The sequence below is a fragment of the Phlebotomus papatasi genome, chromosome 3 (assembly GCF_024763615.1).
Source record: "Phlebotomus papatasi isolate M1 chromosome 3, Ppap_2.1, whole genome shotgun sequence".
NCBI lineage: Eukaryota > Metazoa > Arthropoda > Insecta > Diptera > Psychodidae > Phlebotomus > Phlebotomus papatasi.
The window spans coordinates 55,649,407-55,666,800 of NC_077224.1; the positions used below are offsets into that span (position 1 = coordinate 55,649,407).

Consider the following 17,394-nt stretch of genomic DNA (forward strand, 5'->3'; position numbering starts at 1 on the left):
TGTAATTTGTTCGTAAAGTTTTTTTAGACAAACGAAAATGTACAAACAAATGTTTGTAAAAGAACGAAAACGAAACATGCTCGTCAAATCATCTTACGAACAAAGTTTGTGAAATCTACTTTTAAGAACAAATTTCGTGAAATCTACTTTAACGAACATTTTTGTGGGTTATACAATTTACAAGCATTTCGTAAGTCCTCAGTAGGAATTCACAAACATTTACGAACAGTTTTGCAAAGTTTTTTTTTCTGTGTACTTCAAAATTCAAATCCAAAATTAAATTTACTCAACTTTTTCAATTTTTTTCGTACTCCAAAACACTAGCCAGAGTTTTCGAAAGTCTTGAATTTTTGTCTTGAAACGAAAAATTGGAAAAAAAAAGATTTTTTTTTTATTTTTACATAAGCTTCAATGAAGCTTTATACGCTAATCTCCAGATTCTACAACTCGTGATATCTTATCTTTATGGAAAAATTCATTGATGAGTGTGAGATACAGTGTTTACTTGATTTTCTCCTTGCGCATAAATTGTATCTATCTCAAATTCATCTACAACTGTCAAAATCAGCCGAATTATCACTTTTTTGTAGACAAAAAAAATATTTATTTTACCATTGAAGAGCTAAATCGTTATTTTGCTCTTGTTTAAATATTGGGTTCTTGGCCTTTGAATTGCGTTACTCAAGATGGTTACTATCGATATGAAAGCTAATTTTAGGTTTATCAGTAATCGAAAATCTATCCGGAAATTTTCTAAAGAAAAACATAGAATAAGAAAACTATCTTTGTGATAGGATTAGCATTTTAAGATAATGCGGTATAATGATTCACGTGCTTTCCCCCCTTTTTACTGGTTAGCCCATTCAATCCACCACAGTACTATCGATTTAAGCTCATCCACTTCACACCCTTCACTTTAGCCCTTCTTGTTTGTTCACCAATAATCCGCCCAGTCATATGAATTTTTATTATAAATTGATTTAGAATGGGAGCTCTTTTGTTATTTGCACAGGGTTGTTTGGCTTTCGTCCTGCAAATTGCAAGGGTTGGGAAATCAATGGGAATTTTCCATTTTCTCTCTATACTCTTGGTTTTTCCACCCCTTATATAGCCATTTTTAGGAGGGGAAGTTGTATGCATTGAAAATGCATGAGGTGTGCAAATTAGAAATGGGAAAAGAAAGAAAATAATATGGCTTTGTATGCAAATTAATGTTTTAGGGTCCTTCATTTGGTCGCAAGGGTCTATTTCTGGATGGAATATTTTATTTCTTTTATTTTTCAGTTGCGGTAGTAATTTGTATAGTTAATTTGTATAGTACTCACCCACAACGACGCCCAAGATGACCCCAGAAAGAGTTACGAGTAGCATCATATTATCACTGATCCATTTTCTAACTCCAGCAGGATCAGTTGGGGTGTGACAACGTTCCTTGGTTTCTCCAGTGCAATCATCGTCTCCATTCTGCAAAGTAGGACCCATCTTGGCGAAGAAGTAATCTGAAAAGCGTCCAGACTGGTCCATTACTATCTGTGTGGACAAATTGGGTGATTTGCACGGTGAACGGCGGTGATCGATAATCTTGGCTCCGTTTTTGATGTTTTTACTGAGCCCTTGTCCACCGTAAGATTTTCCTCTGCAGATACACAGACAATTTCACAAATCTCTCCTCCTCCTTGTTCAGATGAAAACTACGCAGAGAGATACACAATCTCCCTTTCCCAGTCTCCTTTCTGAATATATTTCCAAACAGAAAAAAAACACCACACACAGAATTCCTCTGGAAAATTCCTGTTTTTTTTTTTAAAGAGATATGCCAGAAAGTTCGTCAGACTTTCCTCCAAAAACACCAGAAAAAACTCAACGTTCTGGACAATAGTTACTAAAAAAATCCAGCTAAAAAAGCACTTATGAAGAAATTTTTACAACAATCTCAGCCACTTGACAATATTTTGTGGGCAGGAAAAAGTGCTCGAGAACGTGTCTACGCCGAAGCAGATGAAAATAAACTGAACCGATGGATTTCGCGGCCTGCAAATCAAACCGTTCCCGAGACTCTATCGATTTTTCCAGCCAGAAGACAACGAATGAATACCCGAACAGACCAAACCCCGTGACTGACACTTCCCCATATGATTCTGCTCACTATCATCCATCGTGCACAAAACTTTTCCATCCAAGCGACACTCTAATTGCAGAATCACTGCCTCATAGCATCAATTTTCGCAATTTTCACTCCCAAAATCCACAAAATCATCATCAGCATTTTCCTTCATAACTTTCCATATCCCTCAAATTTCTAATTATCTCTGGGTGACCTGCGGCTTTTCGGATGAAGCTCCAATAATGGAGCTTTAATTGAGCTTTGGGCGTTGCATTGCAGGAGTATATCCCCATCGATTTTTGGAGTAGAAATTATCATGAAAAAATGTACTTGATAATATTTGGCTTGTTGGAATTTACATAGTTAAGGTATCAGGTATATAATTTATGATTTTCAACCTGAAGTGAAAATTAGGAGAAATTACGCGGAAAACACAAATTCCATTGCTAAAGTGCTCTTTTTGCTGTGATTCTTTTCATAATCACAGCTGCAGTTTATTATACTTGTGTGAGCCATTAACCCTTTAACAACAATGGCAAAGCGTATACTACCCTGGATACTAGCCAATCCAACATATTCTTTTCGAATAGGGGAAAGTTAGGGAATTTTAGGAATATATATTTTTCGAAAATATGTAAAATTTCACTATAGGGTCGGAGGAACGTCTGTTCGACAGGGAACCCCTATTGACACTTTTGTCAAAATGTTGAAAATTATTTAATGTAGTAAAATATAAGTGATATAACGATTTTTCTGTAATATACCTTTTACTATAAACAGATATGTTCAAATTTCATAACCCAAATGGTACAGAGTAGGGTGTCAATAGGTGCTGACACGAGTTCTTAAAGTGTCAATAGACGTTCCTTTCACCCTAATAAATTGTTATATCTAACATGTGCGTAGTTAGTTTAAACAAACTTAATAAGTAAAGGATTGAAAAATAAGCCTAAAAAAATTACAGCTCCGCTGAACTGTTCAACCCTCCGCTACTACTCAAGAACAAAAGTAAGCCAGTCCTGATAGTTTTATCAAAAAAAAAACAGACGAAAAAGTAATGACTCATGTGAAAAACCCTTATCAAACTTCCCTATATAAATCATAACAAACCCTAGTCATAGAAAAATTTAACGAAATCCAAAAATCTAAATAAACACTGACCTATGCCTGATTAATAATTAAGTCAGGCATAAAGAAGTTTCGCGAAGCCAGATGATCCAAAGAAAAATCTCGCAATTCCTGAACATTCTCATACATAAACATTTCATAATTCCCCAGCATCCTAAGTAATATTTGACGAAACTAAAAAAAAACATTTAAGAAAAGTTTCGTTAAACCAGAAAATTCATAAAAACTTTAAAGAAAATAGCTTTAGCCTGTAAAGGCAGTAAAGGATCTACCGTAAAAGAAATTTTTGAAATTTTTTCAAAGGACCTCTAACCGATGATCCTAAGCCCTCATTGTACGACACTGCTATAAATCTTTCCTGTCAAATTTTACAGCCTAAATATTCTCGAGGATCCAGTCTGACCCTAAGCAATCTAGATAGATTTAATGAAATCCAGAATTCCCAAAAAAATATTTGACGAAACCAAAGAATCATAAAACTGTTTCATTGAAACGAGCGGATCCTGAAAAAAATTCGTTTTATCTTGAGAATTTCAAGTAACGTTTAATAAAATCCACTCTGTTGTGCTGGAAAATTTACAAATGAATTCTAAAAACGTTTTTGCGAACAATAATAGAAGATTTATAAAAATTGAATGAAATTTAAACAAATATATATTAAGAAGAATTTCAAAACACAAAAGTAATAAAATCCCAATTATAAGACTTTGACGAAGTCTGATTTTTTTCAAAACTCATTTGCCAATCTTTTATGATCTAAATCTAATAAAATCTAGGTAGCTTCTCTTGAGTATTAGCTATTTGAAAATATAATACAGCACATCTTCTATATAAATTTTTTTTAAGCTTTGTTTGAAAAAGTCAAACTTTGAATTAATTTATTTGGTGATGACTTAAACATTGTGTACATTCAAAAGTACTTTCGCATCATTTACCGTTTACTGCTGCACAACTGATTTACTGAGCAGAATAAATCACTCAAAATATTGCCTAAAATGCACCTTAGAAGTAATTGAATTTCGGATAAAAAAGTTACGGGTTATGAGCCAGTTCATAACCGATTGGAATCGGTTTATTCATGTCAAGGATTTCAAGACCGTTCCAAGGTGTCTAAACAATTGATTTGATTGATATTTTCTGTAAGTCAAATATTCCAAAAATAGGGATCAAAATTTCATTATTTTTTATTATACACAATCCTTCCTCGAATCCCTTGAAACTTTGTATGTTTAAGAAGGTTGCATGAAGGCTATCTATAATAAAAATTTCAAGCCTTAGTCTCTTTTATTTTAGAAAATAGTGAATATTGAAATTTTCGTTTTGACAAATTTTCCCCAGTCTCCCCTATATGTGAAGCGTGGACTTGATATGTCTCACGCTGGAAATCTCCGCTTAGGGATTCAGCTAGGGTGTTGTCGTGATGAATTTTGGTTCCACGGTAATAGCCGGGTTGTTTACGATTTTTCTGCGACTTTTGACCGCTTGCTAATATGAAGTTCATATGCCTTTTCGCGATTTTTTTATTGTTCGATTTTTTGTTTCTTTTGCTTCGCTCTTTCCGGGTCGGGTTTCTATAGTGTCACTGAACCTTTGCTACTCCACCATTTACTTTCTCTCGCTTCCTGTCTTGTTCTTGTTTTTATTTATTTATTTATTTATTTATTTGGTAAGCACTTATTGTTCGAGACGTTCTGACCGGTCAGCATATTTTTTGCTGAGCAACTTAGTAAAAAATATGCTGAAAACGCTGCTAGCAAATATGAACTTTGCACACTTTGCACATATTACATAATCCTTAAAACAATTATAGGCTCATTTGAGACGATTTGAAATCCCGAGTGAATTTAAATCCACTTCAATCGATCATCAACTCTGTAAACTTCATGGGACGTCTTCTCATAAAAAAAAAATTTAAAAATGGGAAGAAGAAAATCATTCACCGGTAATTTATCGATAATAATTAAGTTTTAATTCAATATTCAATTCTATTAGTCTTACATGATTTCAGACAAATTTAAAATTTACTAATATAAATTGATTTAAATTGTAAATAATTAAACCAAAAAATTACGTAAACGATAAAGTTTTGCGAAACGAGTTTAGCTGCTAAGCAACTTTACTGATATAAGTAAAACTTCTTTTGGGGTATAGCACAAAAAGTCAAAAGCTTGAACTTTTTGCAAAGTTTCTGTACTTTTCCACCTTTTTACATTTAACTCATAATATTATTCCCTTCAGCGACATTTTATAGATCTTTTTTCGAAAAACTCTTATAATTGCTATTTCCTTATAAAGTTATTTTCTCTCTAGTTTTATTATTGAAGTTGCCAAGCAGTGACTATATTTTTTTTCTTTTTTTATTATTTAAATTATTTTAATATTGTTGTCAGGTTGTCAATGGCACTGTCATACAATTGTAATGACTGTGAATTAGCAAGAAGCTCTCACTATTGCTATCAACAACTTAAAGAATTCTTTTTTCAAAAACAAATTTCATTTTATTTTTAGAATTCGCGTGTCGCATAAAAAAAGAAACAAAGAACACTTTAGCGCAAGCTTTATGATCTTGAATGAAAGTCATCCGGAAAGATTCATAGTAGAGAGACAGGAAAATGTGTTTGGTATTTGATTCGAGATAAATAAATTGGTCTCTGATTAAGAGGAGGAGGAGATATCACTGTCCCAACACGATCTTGACCCTGTATCAATCCCCTGCCCGCCTTGGTGACACGAGTAGAGAAATTATGCCTACGTAGCCAAGATTCCGCGTCACTCGCGTTCCTTGCACTAAAAAGCTCACCTTATAGTTTCCGGTGTAGAGGCTCAAAATCCGTTTGTTGTTTTGCACAGACTGATCATTAAAGTCCGCACGGGGATCATCACTGAGTTGAGACACGAAAAAATCACTCTGGATGTCCGGCTGACACGAACGCTTGATCACCTTACTTTGTCTGCTCAATGACATACATCTGCTGTCTTGTATTATGCAATTGGCAGCCCCTTTGGCTCCCCAGAACAGCACTGCTTACCTAGCCCCAAAGAGTGACGGACAGAGCAGGTTTTGGGCACTGTCTTTTGTTGTGCGTGACACTCAATTTTGGCACGGTCACCAATCAATTAAATCCCACAATTTGGCGGTAAATCCCTTTGCACGCCAAACACTTTGAATCACCGATAATTTCTCCCCAAAGCCGCACAGGCTCTATCGTGAAAAAATAGAGGTTTTCTCACAAGATCACGAGGATCACTGACATCACACTTGAAGATCACACTGATCATCCAATTCACAGTTGCTGCCCGTTGTGTTTGATTAAGTTTCACAATTTAGCCCTATTGTTGAATGAGAATATTTCAGATGATCAAGTGGAAAATTTCCTGCAAATTTTATTAGGTGAGATTCTTAACAATCTCACCTACTATAATCCTAACAAAATTTCATGTCCTCCGATCGCGCTCAAACTTGGCCAAAATGTGTTTCGCCACTTCCTGATCACGAATATATGGGGGGCTAAGTTACGTTCCCGGCCGGCCGGCCGGCCGGCCGTCCGGCCGCTCTTTGGAGCTTAATAGCTCCTAAACTAAAAAAGATATCGACTTGCGGTTTTCGGCAAAGGTTATATATCGCATGAAAATTGCAACTTGGTGCATTGACCCCCCACCCCCCACCCCTCCTTCCGCCATTTTGAAGACCCCCCTTTTTTTGTTTTCTCAATAGCTCCGCCCCTATGGCATCGATCGGGCTCAAATTTTAGTATGTTATAGCTGGGCCTTAGAGCTTTCCATCAATACCAAACTTAAGGTCCCCCGACCCCCCTGACCCGAGCTATAAGGGTCCAAAAAAAATTTCTTAAAATGGCCATAACTCCGGTTCTAATTGTCAGAATTTAAAAAATGAGGACTTTTTGGAAAGCTCTCGTGAAATGCCACTTCCTCTTCTAACATCGCAAGTTCATAAAACCACCGCTAGGGGCGCTTTTTTTAAAAAGAAAATTTTTAAATCTTAAAAGTTAAATAACTCAAAAATTCCTTATGCGATCGGGCTGAAATTTTAGTATGTTGTAGCCGTTGATTATACCTATCAAACAAAAAAAACCTTAAGTCGATCCATAACCCCTGACCCGAGCTATAAGGGGTCAAATTTCGAACATTGACCGGCCTCTATCTCCGGTTCTAATTAACATATCGACATAAATTTTACCTTTTTGGTTTCGTCTCGATGAGCACTTTCAGATGGAAGTTCAAAAAATCACCACAGGTGGCGCTGTGATAACGTCAAAATTCATCGAAATTCCAAGACATTTTTCTCAAAAACGGCATTGTGCAAGTTAATCAAATTTTAGTATGTTGTAGTCCAGTCTAGGACGTTTCCAAAATGGTGCGTATGTGCGCTGTGGTTTCAATAGAACCGGAGATATGAGGGGTCAAAGTTCACGAAATTCAAAAAATCATATCTCCGGTTCTATGTGACCGATTTTGATGAATGAGGGCTTAAACGAAAGATCTCACCAAATGCTACAACTTTCTAGAATATTTGAACTTCGTGGGACCAACACCAGGGGCGCCACAGTCGAAAAATCAATTTCAATATCACATAACCTCAATTATCTCGACTGTCGCTGAACCGATTTTGATGATTACTTCGACATAATTGTAGAGGACATTTGTCTCTACATTTCGTCCATACATCATTTTCCGCTCAGACTACGCTATCACTCCGATTTTGCCGTTTAAGTGTGAAAAAATTGATTTTTCCAATAATAACGCTTTGAAATCACTCAGATGCCAATTTGACTGCCTCTACTCCACCAAGACACTTAAAATAGGGTTTTAAATGGAAAATCCCACAGAATACAACAATTCTTTGATATAGTTGAAGTTCAACAAATGACTACTTGGGGCACTCTGGATGAAAAAACGAGTTAAGAAACAAAAAACCTCGATTATCTTGGCTTCTGAGTAATCGATGAGATCATGTTCTATGGGAAAATTATAGAGAACATTCTGGTCTACATTTCACCCATATAACACTTTTCTGTCAGTTCATCCAAATCCTTGATATTTTGGTTTAAATACAAAATTTGTATAATTTCACGAATTTGATTCAAGATGACTGAATGGCGTCTCCCAACTTCAGCTCTAAATCGAATTTGCATGCACTCCGAGTTAGCTCACGTTAAGAATCTCACCTACATAAGCCGGTTAGGATTATCTGTCCCTTTTATCATAAGACCATGAGATCACACAGTAATCTCCTCTATTTTTTTTACTTGACTTTCTCTTGAAACTACGTTGAACACATTTGCAATTATATCAAATTAGAATGTTCCAAAGTTTTCATTTCTTCACATGGTTTCTAACCGTTTTTTTTAGACTCAATTGCCTGAGAGTGAGTTCGCATATTAAGCTAATATGTACAAATGCATTTAGTTATTCAAATCGGTATAATAATATGTAGTTTAAAGATTCATTCAGTGGTATGTAACAATTTTAGTACATATTTTCAATAATTTTTCAGAACAAAAACTAAAAAAATATTGTCCTCGATCTTTATAACACTTTACTTTTACATTTCGTCTTTCATAAATATTAGGTGAGATTCTTAACAATCTCACCTACTATAATCCTAACAAAATTTCATGTCCTCCGATCGCGCTCAAACTTGGCCAAAATGTGTTTCGCCACTTCCTGATCACGAATATATGGGGGGCTAAGTTACGTTCCCGGCCGGCCGGCCGGCCGTCCGGCCGCTCTTTGGAGCTTAATAGCTCCTAAACTAAAAAAGATATCGACTTGAGGTTTTCGGCAAAGGTTAAATATCGTATGAAAATTGCAACATGGTGCATTGACCCCCCACCCCCCACCCCTCCTTCCGCCATTTTGAAGACCACCCATTTTTTGTTTTCTCAATAGCTCCGGCCCTATGGCATCGATCGGGCTCAAATTTTAGTATGTTATAGCTGGGCCTTAGAGCTTTCCATCAATACCAAACTTAAGGTCCCCCGACCCCCCTGACCCGAGCTATAAGGGTCCAAAAAAATTTTCTTAAAATGGCCATAACTCCGGTTCTAATTGTCAGAATTTAAAAAGTGAGGGCTTTTTGGAAAGCTCTCGTGAAATGCCACTTTTCCTTCTAACATCGCAAGTTCATAAAACCACCGCTAGAGGCGCTTTTTTTAAAAAGAAAATTTTTAAATCTTAAAAGTTAAATAACTCAAAAATTCCTTATGCAATCGGGCTGAAATTTTAGTATGTTGTAGCCGTTGATTATACCTATCAAACCAGAAAAACCTTAAGTCGATCCATAACCCCTGACCCGAGCTATAAGGGGTCAAAGTTCGAACATTGACCGGCCTCTATCTCCGGTTCTAATTAACATAGCAACCTAAATTTTACCTTTTTGGTTTCGTCTCGATGAGCACTTTCAGATGGAAGTTCAAAAAGTCACCATAGGTGGCGCTGTGATAGCGTCAAAATTCATCGAAATTCAAAGTCACTTTTCTCAAAAACGGCATTGTGCAAGTTAATGAAATTTTAGTATGTTGTAGTCCAGTCTAGGACGTTTCCAAAATGGTGCGTATGTGCGCTGTGGTTTCAATAGAACCGGAGATATGAGGGGTCAAAGTTCACAAAATTTAAAAAATCATATCTCCGGTTCTATGTGACCGATTTTGATGAATGAGGGCTTAAACGAAAGATCTCACCAAATACTACAACTTTCTAGAACATTTGAACTTCGTGAGACCAACACCAGGGGCGCCACAGTCGAAAAACCAATTTCAATATCACATAACCTCAATTATCTCGACTGTCGCTGGACCGATTTTGATGATTACTTCGACATAATTGTAGAGCACATTTGTCTCTACATTTCGTCCATACATCATTTTCCACTCAGACTAAGCTATCACTCAGATTTTGCCGTTTAAGTGTGAAAAAATTGATTTTTCCCATAATAACGCTTTGAAATCACTCAGATGCCAATTTGACTGCCTCTACTCCACAAAGACACTTAAAATAGGGTTTTGAATGGAAAGTCCCACAAAATACAACAATTCTTTGATATAGTTGAAGTTCAACAAATGACTACTTGGGGAACTCTGGATGAAAAAACGAGTTAAGAAACAAAAAACCTCGATTATCTTGACTTCTGAGTAATCGATGAGATCATGTTCTATGGAAAAATTATAGAGAACATTCTGGTCTACATTTCACCCATATAACACTTTTCTGTCAGTTCATCCAAATCCTTGATATTTTGGTTTAAATACAAAAATTTGTATAATTTCACGAATTTTATTCAAGATAACTGAATGGCGTCTCCCAACTTCAGCTCTAAATCGAATTTGCATGCACTCCGAGTTAGCTCACGTTAAGAATCTCACCTACATAAGCCGGTTAGGATTATCTGTCCCTTTTCTTTCTTTACATTGAAGTCAATTTATTTTTCCGTATTATTAGGTGAGATTCTTAACAATCTCACCTACTATAATCCTAACAAAATTTCATGTCGTCCGATCGACCTCAAATTTGGCCAAAATGTGTTTCAGCACTTCCTGATCACGAATATATATGTGGCTAATTTACGTTCCCGGCCGGCCGGCCGACCGGCCGCTCTTTGGAGCTTAATAGCTCCTAAACTAAAAAAGATATCGACTTGCGGTTTTCGGCAAAGGTTATATATCGCATGAAAATTGCAACTTGGTGCATTGACCCCCCACCCCCCACCCCTCCTTCCGCCATTTTGAAGACCCCTTTTTTTTTGTTTTCTCAATAGCTCCGCCCCTATGGCATTCAGCGGACTCAAATTTTAGTATGTTATAGCTGGGCCTTAGAGCTTTCCATCAATACCAAACTTAAGGTCCCCCGACCCCCCTGACCCGAGCTATAAGGGTCCAAAAAAAATTTCTTAAAATGGCCATAACTCCGGTTCTAATTGTCAGAATTTAAAAAGTGAGGGCTTTTTGGAAAGCTCTCGTAAAATGCCACTTCCCCTTCTAACATCGCAAGTTCATAAAACCACCGCTAGGGGCGCTTTTTTTAAAAAGAAAATTTTTAAATCTTAAAAGTTAAATAACTCAAAAATTCCATTGTGCATCGGGCTGAAAATTTAGTATGTTGTAGCCGTTGATTATACCTATCAAACAAAAAAAACCTTAAGTCGATCCATAACCCCTGACCCGAGCTATAAGGGGTCAAAGTTCGAACATTGACCGGCCTCTATCTCCGGTTCTAATTAACATAGCGACATAAATTTTACCTTTTTGGTTTCGTCTCGATGAGCACTTTCAGATGGAAGTTCAAAAATTCACCACAGGTGGCGCTGTGATAGCGTCAAAATTCATCGAAATTCAAAGTCACTTTTCTCAAAAACGGCATTGTGCAAGTTAATGAAATTTTAGTATGTTGTAGTCCAGTCTAGGACGTTTCCAAAATGGTGCGTATGCGCGCTGTGGTTTCAATAGAACCGGAGATATGAGGGGTCAAAGTTCACGAAATTCAAAAAATCATATCTCCGGTTCTATTTGACCGATTTTGATGAATGAGGGCTTAAACGAAAGATCTCACCAAATGCTACAACTTTCTAGAATATTTAAACTTCGTGGGACCAACACCAGGGGCGCCACAGTCGAAAAACCAATTTCAATATCACATAACCTCAATTATCTCGACTGTCGCTGAACCGATTTTTATGATTACTTCAACATAATTGTAGAGCACATTTGTCTCTACATTTCGTCCATACATCATTTTCCGCTCAGACTACGCTATCACTCCGATTTTGCCGTTTAAGTGTGAAAAAATTGATTTTTCCCATAATAACGCTTTGAAATCACTCAGATGCCAATTTGACTGCCTCTACTCCACCAAGACACTTAAAATAGGGTTTTGAATGGAAAGTCCCACAAAATACAACAATTCTTTGATATAGTTGAAGTTCAACAAATGACTACTTGGGGCACTCTGGATGAAAAAACAAGTTAAGAAACAAAAAACCTCGCTTATCTTGGCTTCTGAGTAATCGATGAGATCATGTTCTATGGGAAAATTATAGAGAACATTCTGGTCTACATTTCACCCATATATCACTTTTCTGTCACTCCATCCAAATCTTTGATATTTTGGTTTAAATACAAAATTTGTATAATTTCACGAATTTGATTCAAGATAACTGAATGGCGTCTCCCAACTTCAGCTCTAAATCGAATTTGCATGCACTCCGAGTTAGCTCACGTTAAGAATCTCACCTACATAAGCCGGTTAGGATTATCTGTCCCTTTCTTATATTATTATATAAATAAATAAAAAAATGTAAAATGTGAAATTTCCAAAAGACGATTTGTAAAAGACGTAGGGGGAAGTGGGGCACCTTTGAAATTCGGGTTTTTTTCTATGTTTAAGTGAAACTGAGCCAAATCATAATGCAACTTAGCTCTCAATCTCTGTTTGTGCAGATAAATAATGTCACGATAAGGCTCAATTTTACTTAAAAATAGGTGAAATATCCCAATTTCAAATGCGCCCGATTTCCCCCTAATTTGAAAGACAAGGCTTTTAAATCTCCGAATCGTTTTTTTTTCTGGAAATAATAATCTGTATATTATACGAATTCTAACCCTAATGCTACACTACATAAACCGTTTCAAGATTATTCAAATTAATAATCGTTAATAAATTTTTTTTTTCTTATTTTTAACAACTATAATTATAAAATTTTAATTACTTAGTGTTGAAAATGGGAACTGGTTCTCCATAGTTGGCTGACATAGATTAAAAACGTATTTATTAAAATTTATAGGAAAAGAATATTTGAATAAGAAATTATTTATTGTATTTAATGCCATTATGATTAACTTTCATTGCTCAAGTCTGTTCGTTATCACTAAAGAAAGGTCTAACAAATTAAATTCTGAAATATTAAAAATTGCACTTTTGAAGCCATTTTGGGACAATTAATGTGAATCGTATTAAAATTTATTCTACAGTGTGGTAAGTCGCTCATTACCTATACAAAAATTTCGATATCAAAATTTGAAATTTTTAAATTAGATATCAGACTTGAGAAAATGAGACACACTTGGAAAAATAAAAAAATTTTTACTCTTTTTACTTGTTATTTACATTACTTGTTTTTCACAAAATGTTTCTTGTTGCAAAATTGTTCCTCAATTCATCACTGATAAACATTATAAGCGGTAAAACTTTTAAATTTTGAGTTTTACTGTTTAAATTCCTAATTTTTAATCAAAATTCCCATTGTCCCATTTAGGTTTTTTATGAGTACCTAATGCTAACATGTTTAGAAAAATACTTAGGTAAGTGTGCCAAATTCCGGCCAGCTTGCAATTTCGGCCACCTTTTTTGTTCCTCGAATTTCCATGAACTTTTAGATTTTACGTACTCTAGAGATTATACAATGCAAAAGAATAACAAAAAATGTAGCTTTGACAAACGAGATGACGTGAAAAAGACATTGGAAGAATTCCCGAAGGGCAAGGAACTATAAGAATGAAGGTGGCCGAAATAGGGCACCAAAGTTATGTCGACATTTTTATTCATTTTAAAATGTATTAATAATGATTTTAGAGTAAATAAAGACTATAAACTGTCTACAAGGTTCTAAGCAACACTTCTAAAGTAGAAGGAATGAAAAAAAATAAATTTCTATTAAAGATATTACATTTCAAACTTGAGACTTTGGCGCTTGCATGCAACTATGCCGAAATTTGGCACAATTATACATAGAAAAATTAAAATTAAGAAAAACTCTTAAGCTTAAACCTTTAAAGACGAGAGTCCGTTCAATAAGTTCAATAACTTCGTAGAATGACACATAGGGTCGAATGAACACCTCTTCGACAGGGAACCTCTATTGATACTTTTGTCAGAATGTTAAAATTTGTTTAATGTATCTAATAAAATGTAAGTAATAATGGTTTTTTTTCCATTAATTTACGTTTTTCGATAAGGATAAGTGTTCAAATTCGTATTCCAAATGGTACAGAGTACGGTGTCAGTAGTTCCTGACACGAGTTCTTAAAGTGTCAATAGGAGTTCCTTTCACCCTAGATGGAAGCACTATATCAAAAAACTTAATTTCGAATCAGCGATCTTTAAAATGATACCGTCGTTGCGGGTGACTTTGCACGTTTTTTCGCTGTTTTTCAACTTTGCCCTCTAAAAGTGGATAGTTAAAGTGAAGGGAGGGGGGGGTTTTGAGTAAAATTATTTGTATTCAGTTGTTAATGAATGGATTTTGTGCCACTAGCATTAATTTTATAAAATTTTACTATGTTTAAAAAAATCAAGAAAAAAGGCTTGCACTGGGGATAAGGTGCGGGTGACTTTGCACTTTTTAATCAATACTAAAAAATCAACAATTTCTGATAATAAACGACAATTAAGATCTTCACATCTAAGGGTAAGATGCACGAGATCTACAAGATGACATGATCGCCATCTTGATTTGACGTTTCTGTCCGCCATTTTGAACAACTGTCAAAATCTAAAACAGGTTCGATTGAGTTGAAATTTTAGTATGTTGTAGCTGATATCAAGACCTTTTCAGAACGTATTTATGTTCCGGTCTACGTCAAGTATTTACCTTGATACAGAGGCTCAAAGTTTAAAAATTTGAAATATTCATATTTTGGCGATCTTTATTTTTTAATCCTGAATTTTAAAACCTAAACTAAATGCCTCAGTAACCATTAGAAATGGATGAGGCTCTTATTTTATATATTTATTTACTCTTACATAATTAAAAAAAATGAAAAGTGCATTTATTTATTTTTTTTATTTTTTCATCTTTGCAAAAGTTTTTCAGATCTTCAAATAATATGCTGTTATAAATAAAAACATTACTTTTCTTTTTGTTTGTTATTTAGATCTCATCGCCTAACGATAATACTGCCTTTTTTGTGATGGTTTCGATAAAAGAAGCTCTTCGTAGTTCTGTATTTATGAAAATGTCAAAATTTTGAACTTAGAGCCCCAGTATCCAGACAATCGCTTGACCTAGGTCGGATTTTATATATGTTCTGAAAAGGTCTTGACATCAGCCAGAACATACTAAAATTTCAGCTCAATCGGATAAGTTTTTTGTTCTGACAGTTATTCAAAATGGCGGACAGAATCGTCAAATCAAGATGGCGACCATGCTATCTTGTAGATCTCGGTCATTTTATCTTAAGTTCCCAATAAATTGAATAATTTTTAGCCAAATACTTTTCTAATAAAGCTTTAGAAAGACCATTAAATGCAATTTAATAACATAAATCGTGCGTTCTTAAGAAGACTATAGTGAAAAAAGGAATTTACTAAAATAATGAACAAAATCGAAGTGGATTATTCTAGCCAGATAAATTTAGAATAGATTTGGACAATTTACTTCTCTGAAATCGATTTTGGAATTGCATCTTTAGATAACTTTATCGCGGAGTCGTTTTTTGACAAAATACCTATACTAGGATTTCATTGACTATTACTGAAACTACAAGAATCCTTTTGAGGATCATAGTACCTTACTTGGTACTTAACATATCCCTATATACTTTGACATGGTAGACCGGATCGGCGAAGACTATCAATAAGTGTTAGAATTGTTCAAAGTCTCACAAACAGCAGAGTGCAAAGTCACCCCCCGAGTGCAAAGTCACCCGCAACGACGGTACGTGTCAAAATTTGACAGCAATTGGGCCATTATTGGTTTCTCAGTTCCCAAGCTACAGCTGTTAGAATTAATCAACCTAAGTTTTTCTTTAAATGGAAAATTCTGAGTTTCGTTTTCTAATTAAACACTATTACTTAAGTAAGAAAACGATAACCCAAACTAAATATAAGCTAGATTAGATAATCATTAACCGGATATTTAGTTTTCGAGTTTTCGTTGAGACACTACAAAGAAAAATGGCGCTGAATAATCTGGACGCCGACGAGGACGCCGAAAGATGTCAATATTTTAGAAAACATCTAAAAATCAATGATATTGTGTGGAAGGACCCCAAAGTAAAATTAAGGGAGTTAGCTTATTACAAAGATGTCATATGACTTTTTGTTCAACATCTTATATGATATTTTGGATATGAAGAAGTTCTTCGCACAATGGCTGCCGTATTTGCCCACTTTGGACGAAAACCGAAAAATTAAAAAAGAAACATAACTGCTCGAAATTGGGTTTGAATTGGTCCTTCAGTTTCAGTCGCCATATTCGCAAGACCAGTACTCAAGGGAGTTTTAACCAAAGAAATGGCTCACCGATTACCATTTTCACTCAAATGAGAAACTAAAATCTGAAAGTATGGCTTATTTTGGAGAGTTTTCGAAATTTATTTAGATAATTGTTCAAAACGCTATATCGACTTTTAAAGAACGTATCTTGACAAATGGAATTGAATTTGACCAAAAATAATTTTCACTTAGTCTACAGACTTTTTGACCGATGCATTAAAATAAGAAGTAATTTAAAAAAAATCTCGTTATTTCGTGGCTCTTTTAGTGAATTTTGCTGAAACATTTCCTTCATAAAACAAATTTGATCATGGAGAAATAAAATTCAACAAAAAATCCCAGAGCCGTTAACGATCACAAATTTAATTTTGTAACATTCAATTTATATTTTCACAAAAGTTTACACTAAATCTTTTGCAGAAGTTGCATTTTAAGAAAGATTGATTATTATTACTGTTACATAATAAGATTTAGTATGCTAAATGCAATACTTGCTCCCGGCCAAGAAGAGAGCGCAAATACAAGAATAAAATTGAAATTAATTTTGGTTGCTGATACTAATGTCATGTCATTCATTATAATAAGTGGATTTTATATCAATTACGCTTTTTAATAATATTATTATTGTACTTCTAATACACTAATCTTCACTTTCATCTCAATAAAACCTTCTATTAAATTTATTCGATAAAGCTTTTGTTAAATCACAGATTTTAATCAAACAATACAATCATCATGATCATTGATAATTAAAACCATTTCGATTCTTTCGTTCACATAAAATTAAATATTTCTAAAATATTTTTATGTACCGTTTTCTACGTTGTGCGAATCTTCAACACATTATCACTGGTCAATATATTTTTTTAAGTTCACTCTATCTATCGATCTACCGTCTGTAACTTGCAATATTCACAAAATTATATTCCATATTT

General features: G+C 34.8%; 1 protein-coding gene across 6 annotated transcripts in view; it reads right to left on the minus strand.

Moving 5' to 3' along the window:
* The window catches only part of LOC129805193 (excitatory amino acid transporter), a 41,156-nt gene that overhangs the window by 22,765 nt on the left and 997 nt on the right, over nucleotides 1–17,394 (minus strand). Inside the window, exons 1-3 of one of the 6 annotated variants that reach the window (XM_055852958.1) lie at nucleotides 17,272–17,368; nucleotides 6,033–6,562; nucleotides 1,326–1,499 (exon numbers count right to left, since the gene is read on the minus strand). In XM_055852958.1, coding sequence (XP_055708933.1) covers nucleotides 1,326–1,482 — 157 coding nt within the window. In that variant the 5' untranslated portion in view covers nucleotides 1,483–1,499; nucleotides 6,033–6,562; nucleotides 17,272–17,368. Of the gene's footprint in view, nucleotides 1–1,325; nucleotides 2,021–6,032; nucleotides 6,608–8,499; nucleotides 8,632–17,271; nucleotides 17,369–17,394 lie in introns of those variants that run through there. The other 5 variants (XM_055852954.1, XM_055852955.1, XM_055852959.1 and 2 more) reach the window with 5 other exon arrangements.